This window comes from Saccostrea echinata, unplaced genomic scaffold (genome assembly GCF_033153115.1).
Source record: "Saccostrea echinata isolate AGI-Se365-2 ecotype Australia unplaced genomic scaffold, CSIRO_AGI_Sech_v1 ptg000054l, whole genome shotgun sequence".
Taxonomy (NCBI): Eukaryota; Metazoa; Mollusca; class Bivalvia; order Ostreida; family Ostreidae; genus Saccostrea; species Saccostrea echinata.
This window is the reverse complement of record NW_026889803.1, coordinates 17,170,450-17,192,834: the sequence shown is the minus strand read 5'-3', so window position 1 is coordinate 17,192,834 and position 22,385 is coordinate 17,170,450. Positions and strand designations below refer to the sequence as shown.

The following is a 22,385-nucleotide window of genomic DNA, read 5'->3' as shown; positions in this document are numbered from 1 at the left end:
TGATATTGCTCCTCTATAAAGTATTAGTCATTTCTCTTAAAGCAACTAGAAACACATGTTATATTTATATTAAGAAATGTATGCCCTGTATTAGCCTGTAATTTTCGAAGCTCAGGTTCATATGAAACATGTGTCAAATATTGCCCTCATTTTGCATTCTTATTAGACCATGTATGCTTATTATAATAGGCTAAATATACAGAGAAAATTATAATAGAGCATATGATGTAACTTATTTAGATGCCAGTGTGTCTGTACATAAATGGATTACCATTCCGTTTCATACTGATGTCAAGGGAGTATAATGTTGTACAAGTTTGTTTATAATCAAAATAGATCGTACATTTACATTGCCTGATATTGTAAGGCCAATAGTGCTTATATTATACATGATAATTTGACGATGCCCAGAGTTTATTAGTGCTGCAGCCTGCATCTCAGGTATTGAAGGCAATGAAATATATGTCAATACTGTGCAGAGAATATATATATCTTGTCGATTTTCCAGCCCTTTAACATGTTTAATAGTACGGTATTATTATTTAATAATTTGTAACTTATTGGGGTTTAACTTCTCTGAAGCTATAGAGAAAATCAAAGCTCCAAGTCACATAATTATTTTAAGAGAAAATACCTTGTCATAATCAAGCTTTCAACAACAAATTAAAGGGCTTTCTTATCTCTTGAAGTGGGTATTAAACTGAGCTTGCGAACTCCATAGTCCATTAGAACACAATTCTTTTATGTGTCATATCTGACATGCTTGATAATGGATTGTACGTAAATAAAATTCTGAAATTTGAATCTGTGATTACTATCTTTTTGAAATAACAAAAAAAATCCCTCATCCACAAAGGGAGAAATAAATCTCTTTAATTGTACATATTTTCTGTAGCATAGCGTAACGTACATGTTACAGTAATAGAAAATATAAGAGATTATTTGAAAATAAATGTTTTTTGATAACATCTAGATCTGTTTTTCTCTTCTCTCTTTTTTTTTCTATGGAGGAGAAGGATTGAGAAGTGATTAGAAAACAACCTCCGATTTTTCTGCCATGTCTGCAGGGGCAATTGAATTCAGAGAGGTAGAGCATGGATTCTAAAGCTTGTAGATCACAAAGGAGGCCATATTAAATAACGAGAATGTTACAATGGGTTAGCAAATGAGGGGGTTGGGTGATTTTTATGTCGTATAAAAGAGGTGTTTAAGTAAGGGTGGTCTGCGATGCAATATTTTATAATTTTCGGATTTCAAGTTTTCAACACCCAGGTTGTTGCTTTAGTTAATTATTGTGGTGATTTAAAACATGTTGAGGATTTATGAACGCAGAATTTTTACATACTTTCCAAAAATTTGAAGCTTATATGTACTTAACCATATTTAAGAGGATAAGATATATCTATAGACCTTTAATATGTTGAAGTTTTTCATCAGCAGATTTTAACAAGGTTAAAAGCATATGCATATAAAATTTGAATTGTATACATTGTCATATTTTACGGTGAGATAATTAGTATATTATTTCCTAATGAATTTAATTATATATCTAAAGAATTTAACCTTTCTAAAACTTTTTTTCTCCGCCTGATCCATTTATTACAGCATTTTGGTACATGTATTTCATACATGTTTAGGGACTAGAACTCGTGAGTTCACAGGGAGTACATCTCTCTGACAAACATTACGTAAAATCTTGAGATTAGCTTGCCTTCCCGTTGGCCACAAGTGGTATTTAGGAGCCGCCAAAATCCACATGATTAGCCTCTATCTCACTGTATGTTTGTTTAAGGTCATAATTAACAGTTGATTAAGTCCCTTCTCAGTAGCATGGAGTTGATTAGCTTCGCATATTTCATATACTGGTTTTGATCATTTTGCTCCCCATATTTCTTTACATTTTAAGGTAGATTATTGTGCAAGTCAATTTTAATGTTTTGGCGTCAAAATATTTTGAACATTAAAATATATTTTATGTGCAGCACAATTTTTTTTTTAAAAAGTAGTGTTACTGTGTATTGAAATAGCAAAGATTGACTGCATTACTATGAAGGGGCTCAAATGCCTATCTTTTCATCTGATATTTATCCACCTTTCAGACTCTTTTCATGTTTGTTTTGTTCCGGAGTGTACTTGTACCATGCCCTCAAAATATAACTTCTCCGTATACTGACATCTGGAAAATCTTGATACCTGGGTCATACCTCTATCATCATATTCCCCCTGAGGATTTGAAGTGTTGGAAAAATATTTTTGAAAATGTAGATGTTCACTGTGTCAGTTACTAGTGTGTCCATGACAGATGAAAAAGATTAATGTAAATAGATTGACAGAACCAACATTGAATTTCCTGCTCAATTATGTAGGTTGATGTAATATTTTGAAAAGAAAATGTCTGTAAGCTATATTGCATTCTTCAGCAAAACCTTAAACTGGTTCAGACCCTGTACATGTATTGTCAATATAAATGCTGGCAGATATTGAAATTAATTATTTCTACTTTTTTAATACAATTTGATTTAATGACATATTTTTATGACCGTAAAAAAAGTCTTGTTCTTTTCATTTATATGTCGTACTTTTTAAAAAAAAAATAGTCATGTTAAATAATTAATCAATAATAATTAATGATAGATCAGACATTTTTAATTATTTTAAAATATTTTTTTTTTCCTATTTCAAACCAAGAACATTTGGATGTATAAAATCTTTACAGATTTGTTTCCAACAAATATGGGCTGCAGGAAATACGATTAGTATGTAATCACCAGTAGCTCTCCCTTATCAGCTAGCTGACCAAGGGCCAGTTTACATATTAATTCGAATGGCCCATTTATGACTTGTTGAACTCTTGCTCATCATAAAACTGTAATGTAATTGTTTGTCCCTTGTCAAGACTCTCATAACAATGATGAGATAATGGCAAATCTCCTGATAAACTGAACAAACAGTTCTCCTTCAATCTCCACCTAATGACCACCAATATGGCCTAAGTTTGGGGACTGCCTTTAAATGAGAGGATACCATTGATTTTTGGGTCTTCTTGTACCTGACTTTAAGCAGTGTCCACTTAGTGTCCAGTTTATTTCCTTGTCTTTGAAAAATGATGTCGCATGCATGCGGACATCTTCACTGTGACATATTGAAGGATATCTTCACTTTGACATGGAATAAAGACACACATGTAATTGTTGCTCCTTTTTTTGCTCATATATAGTGGTCTGTCTGTTAAAGAATTTTAGGGAGGAATCTTGCTTTGATTTTTTTTTTGTTCCCTTGAAGATATGAGAGCAAATGCAGATGGGTAGCTGGTTAGCTGTGCGTTTTCTCATTGCTTATCATTTGTAGAGATGCGTCTGCAAATTCTGACACAAGTGCCTAACTTAAAAAAAATCTTTTCTTTCATTGTAATTATCTACTTGCAGTTGGATATTTTTTGTCCATCTTTCCAAAAGCTTTTGTAACTCAAGAACATCGAAGGTATATTCTGAAATTTGTTTAATTAGTTGCTAAATATTTCAAGAAACTTCTGAAAGTATTCCAAATTGGCAGTTTTTTTATGCTGTACGTTACTCAATGAAACTGTAGCTAGACATGATTTGTCCTGTTTTCATTGTACTTTGATTCCTTGTTGCCTTTCAAAATAGTTACCCTTCCCTGGTCCTGTTTGAGAACCCTTCAGTCCTGAAGTACCCCTCAGTATTTCTTGAATATGAAGATTCTTGTGCCGCAATATATAAAAGAAATTGTCATAAAACATACCCTACAATTACAGTATACCTGCCTTAATTCTAAATCTCTATCCTATAGATATATCTCTCTATCCTATAGATATCTATCCTTAGTATCCTACACATATCTCTTTAATATCCTTATAATTAAATTTATCCTACATAATTTTATTTATCCTACTTCTATGTCTCTATCCATCTGTCTTTTCTGTATATGTTTCTATATCCTTCATAATTATTGTAGTATTGGGTGATAGCTGTAATGTATTGCATCATAATGGCACCTGAATCTGACTTGTCTGTTCATTGATATACATAGTAACATTCATCACACTAGTCAGAAAGGTATATAAACACATTCAAACACCTTCTACAGATATCATATATGTACTTATTTATTAATACCGCTAGCTAGTGCCAGCCAAAACATATGTCAAAGATTAGGCATTTAAGACAGATGAGCTTAGTGTCAACTTTACCCCAAATTGTTTAAATTGTTCAAATATTGCTTTGGCACCATGAAAGATTATGTCATAGAATAAGGATGATATTCTCACAGCTCATACTTTGGCACAACTATAGCATTTACTGCAAGATTTAAATGCAGGTTTCCTAAGGTCAAACTTTCTGCTGTGTATTTTTTCGATTGGCATTTATTAAAGCAAAATATTGTTCTTAAGACCTTTAACAACTTTGTTGCATTGTTCATGGATGAAATGAATATTCGGAGAGAATGTTCAACTAATTGTGCATTGTATTCAGGTCACTTTAAAAGGTTAAGGATGCCATTCATAAATTTGACAGTCTTTTAGATAGGACCTGTCAGATGTGGGAAAATATAGATTATTCTGTGTGAAGAATTTCGCTGTAAAATTTCTGTCAAGTCTAAAACTGAGAATGGAATTGAGGTCATGTATTTTAAATGAGACTTTACAAGAAATTTAACAAAGCACTATTAATAGTGGCCTTGGTTATGTAAAAGGGTCGCAGAGGTCCAGCATGAATTTTTGATAGGATCTGCCACTGGCGACTCCGATTTCTGCTATAAATAATAGGGTTTTTCCTATTGAATGCGGATGAGACATTGAGGAACCCCAGAGAGACATACAAATATTAATTGGGGTACAAGGAGGGGCTTTCAAAGTGTTTTAGTAATTGTTTCTTTTCATGAAATGCAAGAATATATCATGACTCTAGCATTCAGGTAATAGAAATTCTGGTGTTATTTGAAAGGGTGCTCCAGAAAAGTGGATAAGTAATAAAGGACCATAGGAGTAGTAAGGTATTGATTGGGGCAGAGGCAGAAAGGGGGCCATGGCCAGCTGCTGATTAGAGATCTACGATTTTTTTCTTTCTTTTTTTTTTTTTTTTAAATAAGGGTTGATTGGCAGCTGACAAAACCTGCATGGATTTTCACGCTCTTAGGAAATCTTTATTATGCCAGGAAACTTCAGCATGTCTGATTAATGACTGATTGTTGAAGTCTACCACACAGGTTTAAAATGTTGCTTAATTGTGATTTATCTTACATAATGTTGCAGATTATCTTCGCACAATTTATTTCATACACATATCAGCTTGCAGAACTGTCGGCTTTTAGAGGATTTGAGGGAGCATATATATATAATGTGCAGTTAAGATTTTACAACCCATTCCCTGGCTCATGAGCACAACTCCTTAGGAAAGAGATAATTTATAAAGCTGACATTTTTTTTTAAAATGCACTTTAAATGTACATGTCTTTATCTTCTGAAATCTTTTTTTCCCCTACACTTTTGATTATATGTTGTCAGTTACATGTTTCAGGTTACAAATTTGAAGAGTAAAAGAGGCTTTTTTCTATTTTTTGTCGAACTTGTTAGTCAATGAAGTAAGGTTTGTGACAAGAAGATCCTTTATTTATACCAAACTTTGTCAACTAAATGAGAAATGCCATTCATTACATGTTTCTTCTTGGCTTGGCAGGGGTACATTTAAACAAAGGCCATTACACTAGTTTGGGTATATTTTTTGACATTGCTGATACCTTTCTTGACACAGAGACAGTCTGTGCCATTATTCCACATAATATAGGTGTCAAAGCAGATTAGACTAGGTGATAATACGTAAAATCTTTAAACTGCAATCAGAAATCAGAACAAAGGTCGCATAGCCCTCATCTGCACCACAAACAGGCTACTGGGGGTGTCAAAATATGGCTTTGGTGGGAAGTGATGGAGGGTTATTGAGGGTCCATTATCACCTATTAAAGCAGCACCTCATTTGTCAGGCGCTACGTTAGGCATGTTTTGAGAAAAACTGAATTATTATCACTGTAGTGAACTCTGAAAAAACTTGTGATATCACACCTCCTATGTTCGACAGACTGCGAGATTTGACTCTCGATTAAACCTGGTAACCCATTACTATGGACATGTTTCTGCTTCAGTTGCTCTGAAGTGTGTATTGTTTTGAGGCGATCTTTAACTGTGATAGTTCATTTTATTAAAAAAATATTCTTTTGAAAAAAATTATAGAACATTAGAGAATTATGGCTTATTCCCATAGCTTCAATTGAATGAAAATCAAATTCATTTTTGACTTGCTTAGTGCATAATTTTTTTTTTATTATTTTAAGAAACAATCTTTTTTTATTGGAAAACTATCAGCAAAAACCTTTCTTCGGTAAAAATAAGGGAAGAAAATGCATAAGCAGGTTTTGTAGGGATTGAGCTCATTGATAAAATTCTTAACCATCAGTTTTTGTCAGGAAGACTAATGCTGTAGTCAGCAATACATGCAACTCGTAATAAGTATTGGTATTTAAAAAAAATCTTCATTGGATAATATATTGCATTCAAAGAAGGACTTCTGAATCAAATATTTTTCACAAGAAATAGGAAAGTTTTGTCATAAAATTGTATTTTCAATGTATAGCTGGTGTTAAGTAATTTTGTAATCAGAAAAATCATTTTTAGAAGATGTGTATCCTACTTATGAAATAAATGGAAAAGGCAATTGTATGATATTAAAAAGTGTTATATACAGTTGAACTTTGGTATCTCGAACACTGAAATCTCGAATACCATGGATAAGTCGAAGTGTTTTTAAAAGTCTCATCTGCTTATTCTTTAAGTATTTTACCCTCGATATCTCGAATCCCTGGATATCTCTAAGTTTGTTCTCGGTCCCATCGAATTCGAGAGAACAAGGTTTGACTGTACATGGTATGCTGAAATGGTCAATTTTGGCAACATTGCTGTGTGCATGCTTTTTATTATTTATAAAATAATACTTTAAATATATAATGAGGTTGTATTGTATTGATTTTTCATTTAATTAAAAATGGTTGATTTAATTTTTTGACAGTTTTATTTGTCCAATCATGGGTACTCATTTGTTAATTGTTATACTTCTTTAAGACAAAAAATTATTTTAAATTTTTCTTATTTTACAGATTATATGCATGGAATAGACTGTGGAAATAAGAAATACATAGGAGGCGCCACTGTATTATCCCATCAAGAGGAAAACTCAGAATATTATATGAACAATAATGAGTGTAAAATGACTTTTAAAGCCGATAATGAAGGCTGGAGAATTATGTTACGTTTTCTAGAGCTGGATATTCCTGATATAGACCAAAACACTGGAATATGTAATGATGCCTTGTATGTGTATGATTCTGAAGACATCTTTACTGGGGCAATGGTGAGTAGGTTTGAAAATCTGAGGAGCTTGTGAGCCAGGTAGAAGACTCTCCTCGTAAATTTAGTTTGGGAAATATGTCATATATTTTACAGTGTACCGTCACTACATAATATGCAGAACTGTAATCATGGTAATACAATGCATTGTGCAAAATGTTACAGTCAGCGGAATTTGTTAATACATATATCATTACGGTAAAGTTTCCATACTTTGTAATTAAAATAATGATTGCTATCTTATTTGTCTTGAAAACTTGTTCTTTTTCACTGTTGTAGTTAGAAGCCGGAGGAAATTTTGGATTATGTGGTATTCAGCCTCCTCCAAATCTACTAGTCTCCACAGGTCCCTTCATGACAGTCCATTTTAGGTAAGTTAAAAACCTCTCCAATGAGGATTCTGTCCTGAAATGCATTTTTTTAACTATAACGTTATATGTAAGTGGGATTTATGGTCTGAAATACCGGTAGCTATTGCCCTATACATGTATGTGTAATTTCTGTACTTGATCATTTTTTAAAGAACTTTTCAGTTCAATAGAATGAAACATGGAGTAAACAAGTACAGTAAAAGAAGCTTATAGCGAACACGCTTATAATGAATTGATGCTTACAGGGAAGTGATTTTCGTTCCCCATGATGTTGAAATATATTGTAAACTTAATGTATATAACGAATTACGCTTATAACGAAGCAAAAATGTCCATCCCTGGCACTTCATTATAAACGTGTTTTGCTGTATTGAACATGCTGAATGCAAGTTTTTGAAGTATGAATTCCTGAAAAATGTAAATCTACAGAAATGTAGACTTTGAAGGGAAGTAACGATGTACCAGGTAGATCTTGCAAAGACACCCTTTATAAAACTGTATCAGGTATCTGCAGTGCATTCTTGTGAAGTGGTAGTTTTTCACCAGACTTTATTTCTGAGTAGAGGGGTAATGCAACTATCTGGGCGTTTTTCACACTCAACCATTTGACCAGAAAAATATGTTTTAGGAGGGTGAAAATCCAGGTAATTCAATGATATCAATTTCCAGAGTTGTTAATTATCATTAAGGCATTTAATATATCAGAGATAAAAATCAAATTCATGATTTTCTGAGAGATATTTTTGACTGATATGGGGTGAAGAATGGGGAAGGGGAGGGATTGTTTCTCAACCGAGGGACCTCATATGACCTAGATCCTCAAGGGTTGCAGGATTGACATGCAAGTTTGTCTGTGCAGAAATTTTGATTTATTGTCTGCTGCTAGATTCAGGTCTGGTTTGGTTTTAAATGAAGAAAAAAATAAGCAGTAGTTTTGGAGGGTTAGTCACAGAATGCGAGCAGAGGGTAGATGTTTCTGTAGATTGTTGCGTAATTTTTACAGGTGTCTTTTTGTTTTCTAATCATTGGAGATGACATCTGAAGCGGTGTTTGTTCAGATTTTCAGGCCCCTTGCAAAAAAAAAAAAAAAAGAAAAAAAATTGACATATTTATTCAAGTTATAATTGGTCATTATAATGATATTTCATAAAGTTATTTCATTGAAGTTCAGGACACAATCTGATGTAATTGTCTGGAAAAACTACATGCAAAAAATTAGAATTGTGTATGCATGTTCAATATCACACAAGATTAGATCAGATACAAGTTATTATGATATTTTCTTTTCATATTACACACATTTTTATGCATCTAAGGAAGTTGTGCAATAAAAATTGTTCCCAAACCCACAAAAATCAATAAAACTGTTGGATTTTAATGAGAGGGCCCAACAAGATAGAGATTTCATTGAGCCTTATAAAAAAAGGAAGAGACATTGTGTGACAGGTTTACATCACTTCATTTTTTTTTCTCTCTGTCCATTGACAGACAAATTCGAGAGAGACAAACTGGATAATAAGCTTGTGATCAGGCAGGTGATCATTATTTCAAACTACAAAGCTAGCCTCACCTCGAGCTGCTCTAGGTATCTTAATTTGCAGCCTCAATTACCATCTTGTTCCCTCAATGAACTCTCTTTGGTATGTACTGAGTGAGGTGAAGATTCTTATAACATGGCTGCTCCTACCTTCCTGGGAGTTGTATCAATCAATTTTATTTTTCAAAAAACAAGATTTCTACATTAAATGTTTATTATTTAGAAAAGTAAAAAAATATTAGTCTTGACAAGCTCAACTGATGGATTCTGTCCAATTATTTGTATCATTTGAGAGGTGATTTTTCAGAGGATGGCATTAAACATCCATATTGATTGTTACAGACCCTAGAAATATTGGCAATGATAGTATAAATACTGGTTGGGGTTTGTAGGAATTCACCTCAAGAGTGAAGCTTTGAAGATACAGCAATAACAAAAAAGGGTTTGGGGGTGATTCTAAAAAGAGTTGAAGGTCATATTAACCTCATGTTGGTCAACATTGCCAACACCTGATGTAATAGTGATGAGGCCCGGGCTTCTCTCAGGTTTCCATTTTTCTCAAGGTCAAGTGTTTCTCTGACATCAATCCTCTCTACACCACTCCAAGATTTGGCTAAACCAAGCGTAGGGTGTAAACATGCGTGTTTGCCAATAGCAACATTGGTCATCACATCGACAAGGCACATTTGCATAGATCTCTAATAGTTTGTGCTAGTTGTGGAAGACACAGTTTGTAAATCATGGGTCTTTGTGCTTTACACTTCCTCACCAAAATGTTGACTGGTTTTTCTGAATCAATATGAGGGTGAATCAGTTATTAACTATAATACGCTGTAATTTATTGTCCAAGAGTTTGTAAGGCTACAACTTGATTGAAAGAAAAAAATTGATTGTCAACACTTTCTACCGAATACAATGCTCATAGCTTCAGACCCAGACAGCCTGAAATTTTCGTGTACTTGATGACACAGTCTGCAACACAAGGATTATGGGTTCTTTTATTAACTAAATATTAATGTGCTTAATTTCTTGTGCAATACTCAGAATTACTTTATCTCATTTCAAAAATCTAATTTCCATTCAATTGTTCTGATAAAATTGTAATATTTGAACAGTACAGCAAAATAGGATTTCTAGAATGGAATATTTGAGGAAATGTAATTTCTTGTATGTTGAATCAGTGTACATAAATTTGAATTCGAAACCCCAGTTTGAATACAGTTGTGATGATTTTAATTTTGTGGGTTTGTTGACAAAGATTTGCTGGTACTTGAGATCTCCTTGCACCTGAATGTGAAACTTGTTAACCCATGCAACACCATTTTATCCCTGATCAATACTGTTTTATAGTGACAGCTTTGTTGACAGAAGACTCCAATTTGTCAGCGGACAACCTTTGAAATCACAATCCTGCAAGACAAATTACCAAGAATGAGGAGAGTTTATTCATTGACAAATTGATAAAAGATTAATATTTAGAAACTCTACATCGATAAGGAAGGGAATGTGGGGTATTTTTATGGTGTGTGCATTGGAGTTGGGTAAATGTTTGCATTGTATTTTTGCAGTTATTTTCCATGGGTGTCAGTCTTAGAGGGTTTTTATTTGCAGACCTCTTTAGCAATGTGTAAAATGCATTAAGATACACCTGCCCACCTTGCGAATAATGTTGTCTCTCAATCTGGTCATAGGAACAAGACAGGTTCATGTAAACAGAAAACACATTTAGCTTAGGTGAAAATTGTGCATATATGTATGTAAGTTTTATTCAAAATGTGATTTGATCTCAAAACCCTGTCCTCAGTGGAATACAGCTGCCTCATATTTTTCAGCATTCATCTAATGCCTATAGGTTAAACTACTGCAAAAATGGTAAAAGTATGACAGCTAGTAGATAATGTATCATTATTTTTTGTGATCTAAATCAGTGAAAAAGAAAATAAGCTGATATTAAAAAGATGGTTTATTTTACTGAATTATTTGGTACAATCTGCTTCAGACTCATTTGAAAATATTTATTCTTTTATGAGGTGTGACAATGGTCATGTGGAAACTATTCTACAATGCACAAAAAAAAACAGGGGGAGTCTCTTTGATGTGTTCATTCAGAATCATAAGCCATAATGTTAAATGATCTTGTTAACAGTTATGCCCAGTGGCATGGCACCATAGAAATGGTATCCTGGGTGACTTGCAGTATCTTCTTTGCATTTCTTTCAAATTTCTGGCATAATTTTGACCATGTACAAAAGAAAGGTAAGGATCATTGAGACCCCTGAAAGCTCTGTAAAAAATTGATACAAAGTGCATTAGTGAACAGCAGGCAGAAACGTTAAGGTCACACAGTTCCAGGGAGAGAACATTTACTCAGTTGTTTTTTTACCCCTACTTCAGGTCTCAATGAAAAACATAAGAATCCACTGAGTCTTCTCTTAGGATGCTTAGTGATTGCAGAATTACAGCTAATGGCAATGGCAAACAAAACTAAGTGTTTCAGAGGGGAGTCTCTTTGATGTGCTCATTTGAAATCATAAGTTGCAATGCTCTTGTTAACATTTCTCTCAATTCCTCTCCAACCTGAGTTTATTTTTTGGTAAGGCTTGATTGTATAAATATTTCTGTCTCTCTTGATGACTATAAATGATGTTAAAATGTGTTAGTTTTTGATGGAATCAACTCTTTTTTATCCTGACGGTTTGAGGACTTTCTTTTATGTCACACTAACTTCCAGGCACTTGTAAAAATAAAAATATACATGGAGCAATAAATAGCAAAAACATGAGCAAACCTGAGGGGTTATGCAACTGTTCTTGAGCATAAAAGATGTAGCACACACTCTTAAAATATTTTATTTCCAGTCTGTGTTGGCAGTTTTGAAAGTTAGACAGATAATCAATGGATCAGAATTGCTTTTTTTTTTCAATTGCACAAAAAATATAAATTTTATTTTAACATGTATAGAAAGCAAGGGTTAGGGTTCAGGGTTAAAAGGAATCAGAGATAGAAGTACCGTATATACTCGCCTTTAAGTCGTTTTTTTTGGGAGTTAAACTTTGGTACAAAACTCTATATCCAACTTATACGTGAGTTATAAAAATATTGGTATTTTAGCAGGTCAATCCCTCTATTTAAACTTAAAAAACACAAACGACTTATAGGCGGACCGACTTATAGGCGAGTATATACGGTATTCAATGAGGAATATTTTTAAATTTTGAATTGTTTTGCTCACCAACACTTTGACCCTAAAGGAAGTCTTGGAAAGTCCTACATATCAAAAGGCTTAATACAATTTTTTTAAAGCTCAAAGCTAATTTAAAAGTAAACTGCTTTCTGCATCAATTCTCATCTTCACACTTTTGGTCATTTAAAGTCTCTGCAGGCATTGTGCCTGGAAAGAAGTTCAACAAGGAGAGAATTAACCCATCTCCGAAGACTTTGGCATGAGATAAATAATTAATCCTGGAACAACCATTTAATATTGAGTAATGACTCTTGACATGCACACAGGAAAAAATATGATGAATGCCCATCAGCTTCATGGCTGCGTTTCCTTCCATTGGCGTTTTGCTTTGATATCCACATTATCACTATAAGCTATGTTCTCTAGATCAGTCAGTATATGTCTGCTGACTTCTGTGACAGGGAAGAGTCAATTAGTTGATCTCCATAGACAGTTATGTGAATCCTTGCTATTAGTCTTCCAGGAGACAATTATGAGCTTTTGACAGGTTACAAGGAAAGCTGAGGCAAAAAGGAGCTAACAGTGACTTTTATGTGGTTTTTGTAATTAAATCATGCTGCTATCTTGTTTTTGATGAGTGGAGAGAATGTCTTTTGGTATTGGTTTTGAAGCCATCTTAATTTGTTTGAACATTTTGGCAGTATATGTGATATGCTGACACTAGGTTTGATACATCTCTTTTTTTCAGATGATACCTATATATATATATAATATATATATATATATATATATATATATATATATATATATATATATATATATATATATATAGATAGATATCAGTACCTTTTCTGCTAGAATGGTTTAATACTGTAAACATGATTTATCCCACGAGGTCTGCATTCTCATAATTCCACAGAATCAAAATTTCGGTTCAATCCATGGATAGAAAAGTACACATTTTTCTTGGATTGCTTTTGTTGTCTTTAAATTAATCCACAGAGAATAATGTTCATGTATAGTATCTGATTCTGGTTGCTTTCATTTGTACCCAATGAATTTTGTTGGTTTTCAGATTATTTAGTCAGAGTGATATTTTGTGAGAGCATTACTAGAGCTTAAGCTTAGCCTTATTATTTGAAGGCTAACTTTTAAAAATGGTGACCTATTAGAGAAGATGTTTTTTCTAAACATACTGTCTATTTGCACAAAAAGGCACAATACCAACCATTAATGATTGGAATCCTCATAATAATTTTAACAACTCCGAAGAATTAACTGATGCAGAATTGTCAAGGCTATTTTGATGTCTGTTGAATTTCACCATTTTGACAAAATTTTACTATCAGTAGCATGAGAAATTAATTCTATCAGGGATTTTTTTACCCCTTGATTCCAGGGGCCGGGGCTGTCAAGATTGGGAAAAATAGCGATATTTGGTTGAAATTGGGAAAAATATCTTCATACAAATAAATATGAAAAAACAAGCAAAGTCAAATATTTAATCATTTTTCTTATTTTTTATAGTATGAAGCTGGCTTAAACCAGCTTTAGTGATATGAAATAATAGCGGCTGTTGAAGTTCAGAAGCTTAAAAATGGCAAAGCCGCAGGATATGATAACATTGTAAATGAACATATTGTAACGAAACCGAGGGTATAAGGTTATTACTTAATCAGTTAATCGTGGGCCGCTGTTGGTTACTGGTAACTGGTCAAGGTTGAAATGGTTATCCACGAAGTTTATATACAATCGGAATAATGACCAATTTTTGGTCCACTGAATAATTGGCGAAATGACCAATTTTTAGTTCACTATAATATCTACACTAGAACCGTGACGAATAACACGTTGTAAAGTTATGATATTTATTAAGACGATCAAATGGTTCAATTATAAGCACAATGATAAATCTGGTTGGTACAACGTTATTTGGTTAATACAAAGATGACGAACCAATGGTCAATCCAGGACGTTTCTACTCTGAATGACTCTTCACTAATGATTTCGTATACATAGACTTGGTACTGTTTGTACATACCACTGTCTTACACCCGAAGTATACAAATTTCACAGGTAAACTTATCGGAACGTAACAATTGTGAAATTTGGATTAACTGTTGTTGACAAGTTCCGAATAAACGGACCCTGAACCCGATGTATATAAACTACTAAAATATATGTCAATGAACAATGAACGAAAGAATTGAACAATGATTTATTATTTGAACTTTATCAATTTGATTTATGTATTGTAATTACAAAGCGTTATGTTGTATATGTTCTATATAGGTACAACGTTATTAAGTAATTTTAGTGGTCAAAACCCGCTAACTTACAAATTAGATATTGATTGTGACGTTATTGGTATCTGACGTTTATACGTCATCATAACAACTTTTGTCTATAAAAGACAGCTGTTTTGTGTTTAGAAGTCAGTCTGCATTGGGTTGCGACTCCGTATACTTCGGGTGTAAGACAGTGGTATGTACAAACAGTACCAAGTCTATGTATACGAAATCATTAGTGAAGAGTCATTCAGAGTAGAAACGTCCTGGATTGACCATTGGTTCGTCATCTTTGTATTAACCAAATAACGTTGTACCAACCAGGTTTATCATTGTGCTTATAATTGAACCATTTGATCGTCTTAATAAATATCATAACTTTACAACGTGTTATTCGTCACGGTTCTAGTGCAGATATTATAGTGAACTAAAAATTGGTCATTTCGCCAATTATTCAGTGGACCAAAAATTGGTCATTATTCCGATTGTATATAAACTTTGTGGATAACCATTTCAACCTTGACCAGTTACCAGTAACCAACAGCGGCCCACGATTAACTGATTAAGTAATAACCTTATACCCTCGGTTTCGTTACAATATTTAAACGTTGTCTTCTTTTTTACCTTTATGTAAGAAGTTCTTTAAAATAATATTTGATAGTGGGTTTGTTCCAGATGAGTGGTTAATCGGTATTGTTTGACCAAATTATAAGAATAAGAGCGATTCAACCCAGCCTGAAAATTACCGTCCTAGGCAAACTGGAGAGACTGACATGATGCACGTTTATTTTTTAGATAACGATCCCGACTTTAATTTTTAAACATCAATCCCGCTTTAAAAAGTATGCATGCAAACATCCATAGTATTCCGAATAACTTCTCGGAAGTCCTCGGATGGCTCGTACATCGCACATAGAGAACATAAACACCTTTTTGTCAGTATTTTATTTTAATAATTTACAACTTGATACTTCTTTTCATATTGGGAATTTTTAGGTATGATTTTGGGAAAAACATGCACTTTTCAGCATTGGGAATGGGGCCGAATTTCGGCCCCGGAGAGACCCTAAAAAAATCCCTGTCTATGGTATGAGGTTAGGAACGTTTTAATTCTTAGGTGATCTTTGAGATGTGAGAGCTAGTTCTTATACTCAAAGCAAACTGAAATATCTTGTATTGACTCTTTTTAATGACTTTAACTTCAGTACACAGGCATGCTACAGATGTGTTCAGAGAGCACCCTTGGTACAGGTAGTTGAAGAGTTTTGAGTTTAGTTCTTTGACTTTTGGGGTCAATAGCTTACCAGTTTTAAGACCTTTCCTTTATTGTCAGTGGTAATGTAAAACTATATCTAAAAAGTGGGATGGAGAAATCTCCAGAAAACTTATATAATAATACTTTGTCAAGAGACAAAGAGGAAATCATAAAGAAGCAAGTATATAATGTATTTGACTTTCAAAGAACTAGTTCTATTATCTTTTAACTGATACCACTCATGCTGGGTAATTCTATCAGAGATGTCATAAATGTAACTCCTATTACTGAAGAGTTGCACTGGCAACACCTTAATATGACTTTTATTACCATCACCCTGTGTGTGTTGAAAAGAACTGATAATTAAAACAGTTTTGTGGTTTTCTTACATCTGTTGCTTTCAGTAATGCAATGGCAACACTTTAAAATACATTACAGATTACATTGTACTTATGTTGTTTGTTTTTCTTTTTTAGGACCAACAAAAATGGAGATTTAAAAAGAAGAGAAATTGGAAGGGGTTTCAAATTCATAGTTACAGCATTTAGTGAAGGTATATACAGTAAGAAAAAAAAATTATTTCATGATTGCCACAAAATACTGTAAAGTGAATGCTTCAGAAAAAAATCTTTTCCTTTCTAGCAACCTGAAAGAATTTTAAAAATCTTATAAAAATAAAACAAATTCTTAGATAATGTATTCACTTTTTTAAAACATCATTGCTTCAAGGTTTGTATCATATATACAGTAGTCATTTTTTTTTTAGCTCTTTTGGTAAAAAGCCAGAAGGGGTTATATATGCATTTATTAAGGTGTCAGTTGTACCTCTTACTGCCTATCTTTTAGGCTGTCTTAAAGCAATTTTTCAAAATGCTTAGCAGCTACATCTCCTATGGTTTTGTTCTAATTTCATTGAAATTTGGTAGGCAAGTAAACTGTACCAAAATATGAAATTCTGTTTATTTATTTTTGATTTTTTGTGATGGTTAAATGCCATGGTTCTACTCCCCTACATGTTTAGTGCAATTCATGAAAACTTGATTCACAAATGTGCATAATTATGTCTATCAAATGGTACAGTGGTTACTTAAGACTTATTCCTCTGCTAAATTTTCTCTGCCTTCTTTAGTTTTGGTCTTATTTGTATTAAAGTTGGTAATGGTCTAGTTTAGAAAAGATGTCACAAAATTCTGTAAATTAATGTAAAACTCAAAAAGAAATGGTATCTGTGCAATGATATGAATTGAATCAAGAACTACACAGTCTCATCAGAGACATTTTTGGGCAAGGCTGATCTTATTGTCTCGTATTATGATAGCTTTGTCATGTACAGCAATGAAGATAGTCATGTATGAAAAGTGAAATTCTGCAAAGTTTTAGAAAAATAACAAAATGTTGTCAGTGCATTGTATTACAAATTGCTGGGTTTTTTTTTAGCTCACCTGAGTTGAAGGCTTTTCTGATCCGTTGTCTGTCGTCGTTGGTGTTGTTAACTTTTCACATTTTCATCTTCAGTCTTCTCCAGAACTACTGGGCCAATTTCAACCAAACTTGGCACAGAGTATCCTTGGGTGAAGGGGATTCAAGTTTGTTCAAATGAAGGGTCACACCCTCCTCCAAGGGGAGATAATTTAGTATTAGTGAAAAATTAATTATTTAAAAATCTTCTTCTCAAGAACAGCAAAGCAATGATTAGTCATATTAATGTGAAAGCATCCTCAGGTAAAGTAGATTCAAGTTTGTTAAAATCATGACCCCATGGGGTAGGGTGGGGCCACAGTGGACGATCAAAGTTTTACATAGGAATTTATAGGAAAAAATCGTTAAAAATCTTCTTCTCAAGAACAGCAATGCAATGATTGGTCATATTAATGTGAAAGCATCCTCAGGTAAAGTAGATTCAAGTTTGTTAAAATCATGACCCCCAGAGGAAGGGTGGGACCACAATGGACGATCAGAGTTTTACATATGAGTATATAGGAAAAATCTTCAAAAATCTTTTTCTCAAGAACAGCAAAGCTATGATTGGTCATATTTATATGCAAGCATCCTCAGGTGGTGTAGAATCAAGTTTGTTCAAATCATGACCCCCTGGGGATAGGGTGGGGTCACAATGGACGATCAAAGTTTTATTTAGGAAAATATAGGAAAAATCTTTAAAAATCTTCTTCTCAAGAACAGCAAAGCCATGATTTATATTTATTTGGAAGCATCCTCAGATAGTGTAGATTCAAGTTTGTTCAAATCATGACCCCCCTGGGGGTAGGGTGGGGCCACAGTGAAAGTTCAAAAAGGTCACAGTCAAAATATATGTAAGCATCCTTAGTTAGTGTAGATTCAATTTTGTTCAAATCATACCCCCCCCCTCCCTTATAGGGGCAGGTCGGGACCACTTATGCATTTAAGCTTTTCAATACTAAACTGATTTTTGCTTGTTTCCTAGCCACAGTGCTCAGGTGAGCGATGTGGCTCCTGGGCCTCTTTTTACACAAATGATACATCCACATTCCTGATATAACTGTAATTATATGAAATACATGAAAATCGTATGTAAATTCTTCCCAGTACTAATCTGTAATACAAGGTTTCCTTCCTTTTATGGTCCCTAATAGAGACTCATTATAGCTATTGCCATTGATATTGGATGACCAATTATCCTCTGTGATCAGGGTATGGGTCACCATTGTCTCTCACCTTTGAAATCCGCAGCTTTCCCCCTGAATTCTTAGCTGTCTTGTTGTGGATATTTGATAGGTTAATATGACAAAAGGACCTTGTAAAAGGATTCCACCTGCTGATTTCAAATGTTGTCTTTATTCATCCCCCCACTCCTGTTTGACATCCCCTAAATGCAGAGGGAATTAATTAGTGGAAATGTCTAATAAAAGAAAATGGTGGAGGAAATTGGAGTTCAAGAGTATGCAAACACTGAATTAAGGGCAATTATGGTTGTTTCTCCATGGAAACATTTTCTTGTTGCTCTTGGTCTGCATCAAGTGGTCAGTGAGGATGGGCCTTTGGTTGATGAATAGGAAATGATTAGGCAAGCTTGATTGAATTTTGTTGTTTTCATTATCATCAAAGTATCAAAGATGTTATTTATTTAGCAAGTGAATGTTTACATGTAATTTAAATGTTAGGGGGAAGGATTTGAAGATGTTTTGAGTGAATGATATTGTAATTTGTACTTGTGTGTGTCTATGTAATACAAATTTTTCTTCTGTACATAAACTCATTCTAAGCAGATAAGTCTCAATGAACCATTCAGTTGTTCGATTTTTAAGATTGAGCTACATACAATATGTTGAGGTCTGTTTTCTGTGTTAAGGGATCACATTCCTTAGACTGGAAGGGAAACTATTAAACCCCTATTCCCCTTTGATCATTCTTCATCATAAAACAGTTGGAGGTGAAAAAACAACAAGGTATGATAGGGGATTTTGAGTAATCCATCATTTGGTTGCGAGATAGAGTGATGAAACATGTTATCACTGTGTCAGAATAGTTAACCTTTTTCAGCTTGGCTCCTGTATTTCTGCAATAAAATATACAAACTGTCAAGACTGTTTCACCATGCTGGAAGAAGTTTCCTATGTCTTCCTGTAAAGAGAGCCGAAGTGTGATATGAATTGAGATTGTCATTGCAACATTGCAAGATTTTAATGTTCATTTAAAGATTGTTTCTCTTTGAAATCCTGTGAAAGTGACAACTTTTGAAATCTTTTATATTTTTTTTTCTCTTATCATGAGACAAAACAAGGATTCAGTGATTTGGTGATTATGGGCTCCAAACTTTACCACTTTAACTGGTTGATTTATAAACTGCTAGGAGAATGACAGGTGTATTATTTTCCTTATCTCCAGCTCCTGAGAAGTTCAAGGGTATTTAGTTATACATCTTCTTCAAGTTTTTTTGATCGTCACAGTTTTTCCTGCCCGCCTGCTTGTTTTAATGGTCGATTTGGCAACGGGTCCTTACGAGCCATTATTAAGTCATTGCTTCATTTCATCCAAGTATTGTACAAGCTGTAGTCTTTCATTTTGAGGAAATTGTCTACAGTGGAAATGTCGTAAAACATCAGCAGACTGTAATATACCATTTACAGACAATCAAATACCCAACAGTTTGGACAGATAAATGGTGGAATCCTTTATCAATTGAAATAAAACTCCCCTTGGTCTGGATGCTATTAATCAGTGGGAAAGAATGTTCAGTTCCATCTAGATGGAACACTAAAAATCTGTACAATTTTATCCACTTATACCATGATTGAGAGCATTTGCTCCCATATATCCCTTGGTATATGTGAGTATGCCTGTACTGAACTGTTCCCATGTTTTGTAGTGGCAAATCTGCTGTTTTAGAACAATTACCCAATTAGAAATAAATGACCTAGGTGCCTGAACGTGGGGATCTTGGAAGATTTCTGACTGCAAATTACAAGGGAAATCTTGTATAACATTTGAGTCGCAGTAGTAATGTTTTTACCATTGAGTAGTAAAGGGTTTCCAGATAATTATCTACTACAGATCCAGAGATGCATTGCTCAGTAATTAGGCATATTGACAAAACTATGAATAGAGCTTTTTGCTCTGGGTAGCTAATGATTGACTTTTCTTTCCTTGTGAATATATATATTGTTTAGTTGAGTCTTTTTAGTGCCTGGTTGCATGAGGTTTTGTGTTGCTTTTGTTTCGTGCAGAATTGTTGCACTGTCATGCAGTGCTTTTGAATAACAATTAAAGTTGATGATTTATGAAGATGCCATTCTTACATGTGATAATGGGAGCTGAAATTAACACAAGATATTATTCATGTAATGGAAACAGCTGTATTGAATTCAAAACAGAAGTTTGCTTTATTAGAAGAAGTAAATGTAGTGGAAAATAGAGTTTAAAACATGAACAGAACTTTTGTGTGCAAGTTTAAGTCACATAAGTTTAAACAAGCTAGGTTTAATTTTGTTGTTTTTTTTTTCAACACATTGCAGGAAAATTATCTCAATGTTCATTGTCAGAAAAATTTGAACATCTGAAAGTGTATATAGAATAACAATAAAATTCCTGCAATTGAAACATTTTGGGAAGCAATGTCTTCTTCGTAATTGAGTTCGAAGAATCAATAATATTTCACATTGAAGAATGTCAACACTTAAGGACAATTATCCTCCCTGGAAAAGAATTACCCAGAGAAACTGGTCAACCTTTAGTTATGATGGCTTGCTTCCATGTTCCTATGACAATTTGTTCCCATGGGTGGTTTAACTGTCTGACTTTGAAGTAAAAATTGTTCCAATGGGCACCAGGAGACTGGGGCCATCTTTTCAAAGACAGGTGCATGACATTCAGAAGCAGACTACTATGAAAAGCTGCATGGAATTCTTTTAAATTTATTGGATTTTATTGGACAATATGATAAAAATATTTTTTCTAATTTTTTTTTCGTCAAAAATCTAGCCCACTACGTTATCATACTTATTTCTTGTTGTCAGACTAATCCTATGGTAACACACTGAATTCTTGTAGTTGTAACAGTTTATCCATGCCTATTTGTTCTGGATATATTGAAAAAATTATCGAAACCTCTTGTATTCATTTTCTTGTCATGTTTACTGCTCATTGATAGCTTATTAAGGTCTAATCAAGTCCGGTCTTTTGTGGTCCAGCATTGATAATCTGGCTGCATTTTAGTAGATGAATCATCAATTTTATGAACAGCTAATTCTTAAAAACCAAATCCTGGGGAATATTAGACAACACAACTAACATAAAGCCTGGAAGTAACATAGGACAAGTTTCATTGTCAGGGTATTTTCAAGGTCAGAACTGTCTTGATGTTTGTTTTGCATGTCTTTGGAAAAGTGATTAGGATCATTTTATAGACAAAGACATTCATCTTGTCTTGAATGTATCTGGTGGTAATGGCAGTGTTTTACTTTTCTCAGATTGGTATTTTATTTATTGCATTATGTAAGTCTGTCAAAAGCTGATAGGGGCTACTTAAGTGAATTATGTGAAGTATATAGATTGAATCTTTCACAAGGTCTCTTTCTTTCTCTCTCTCTCTGTCTCTCGCTGTCTTTCTATCATGTGACTGATGTGGAACTTATCATTTCAAACAATTACACCTGAAGAGTTTGTCACTCTTGACAATAATTTACCTAATCCTACAGAACGCGCTATTGACTGGAAGGCAGTTCAATCCAACACAAGCTCTATGTATTTTCAAAAAAAGAGTCAATAAATTGATATTTCTTGTGTTCCTACCATAATTCAATCAAGATAATTATCATGGATGATAATTGGTAGAGTAATATAGACACTATATCAAAT

The 22,385-nt window shown here is 33.6% G+C and overlaps 1 protein-coding gene across 1 annotated transcript in view; it reads left to right on the top strand.

Annotated features, from left to right (window-relative positions):
• Window positions 1-22,385, top strand: part of LOC133206424 (uncharacterized) — a 33,963-nt gene that overhangs the window by 952 nt on the left and 10,626 nt on the right. Inside the window, exons 2-4 of the mRNA XM_061342408.1 lie at window positions 7,168-7,421; window positions 7,697-7,788; window positions 16,529-16,605. Coding sequence (XP_061198392.1) covers window positions 7,168-7,421; window positions 7,697-7,788; window positions 16,529-16,605 — 423 coding nt within the window. The remainder of the gene's footprint in view (window positions 1-7,167; window positions 7,422-7,696; window positions 7,789-16,528; window positions 16,606-22,385) is intronic.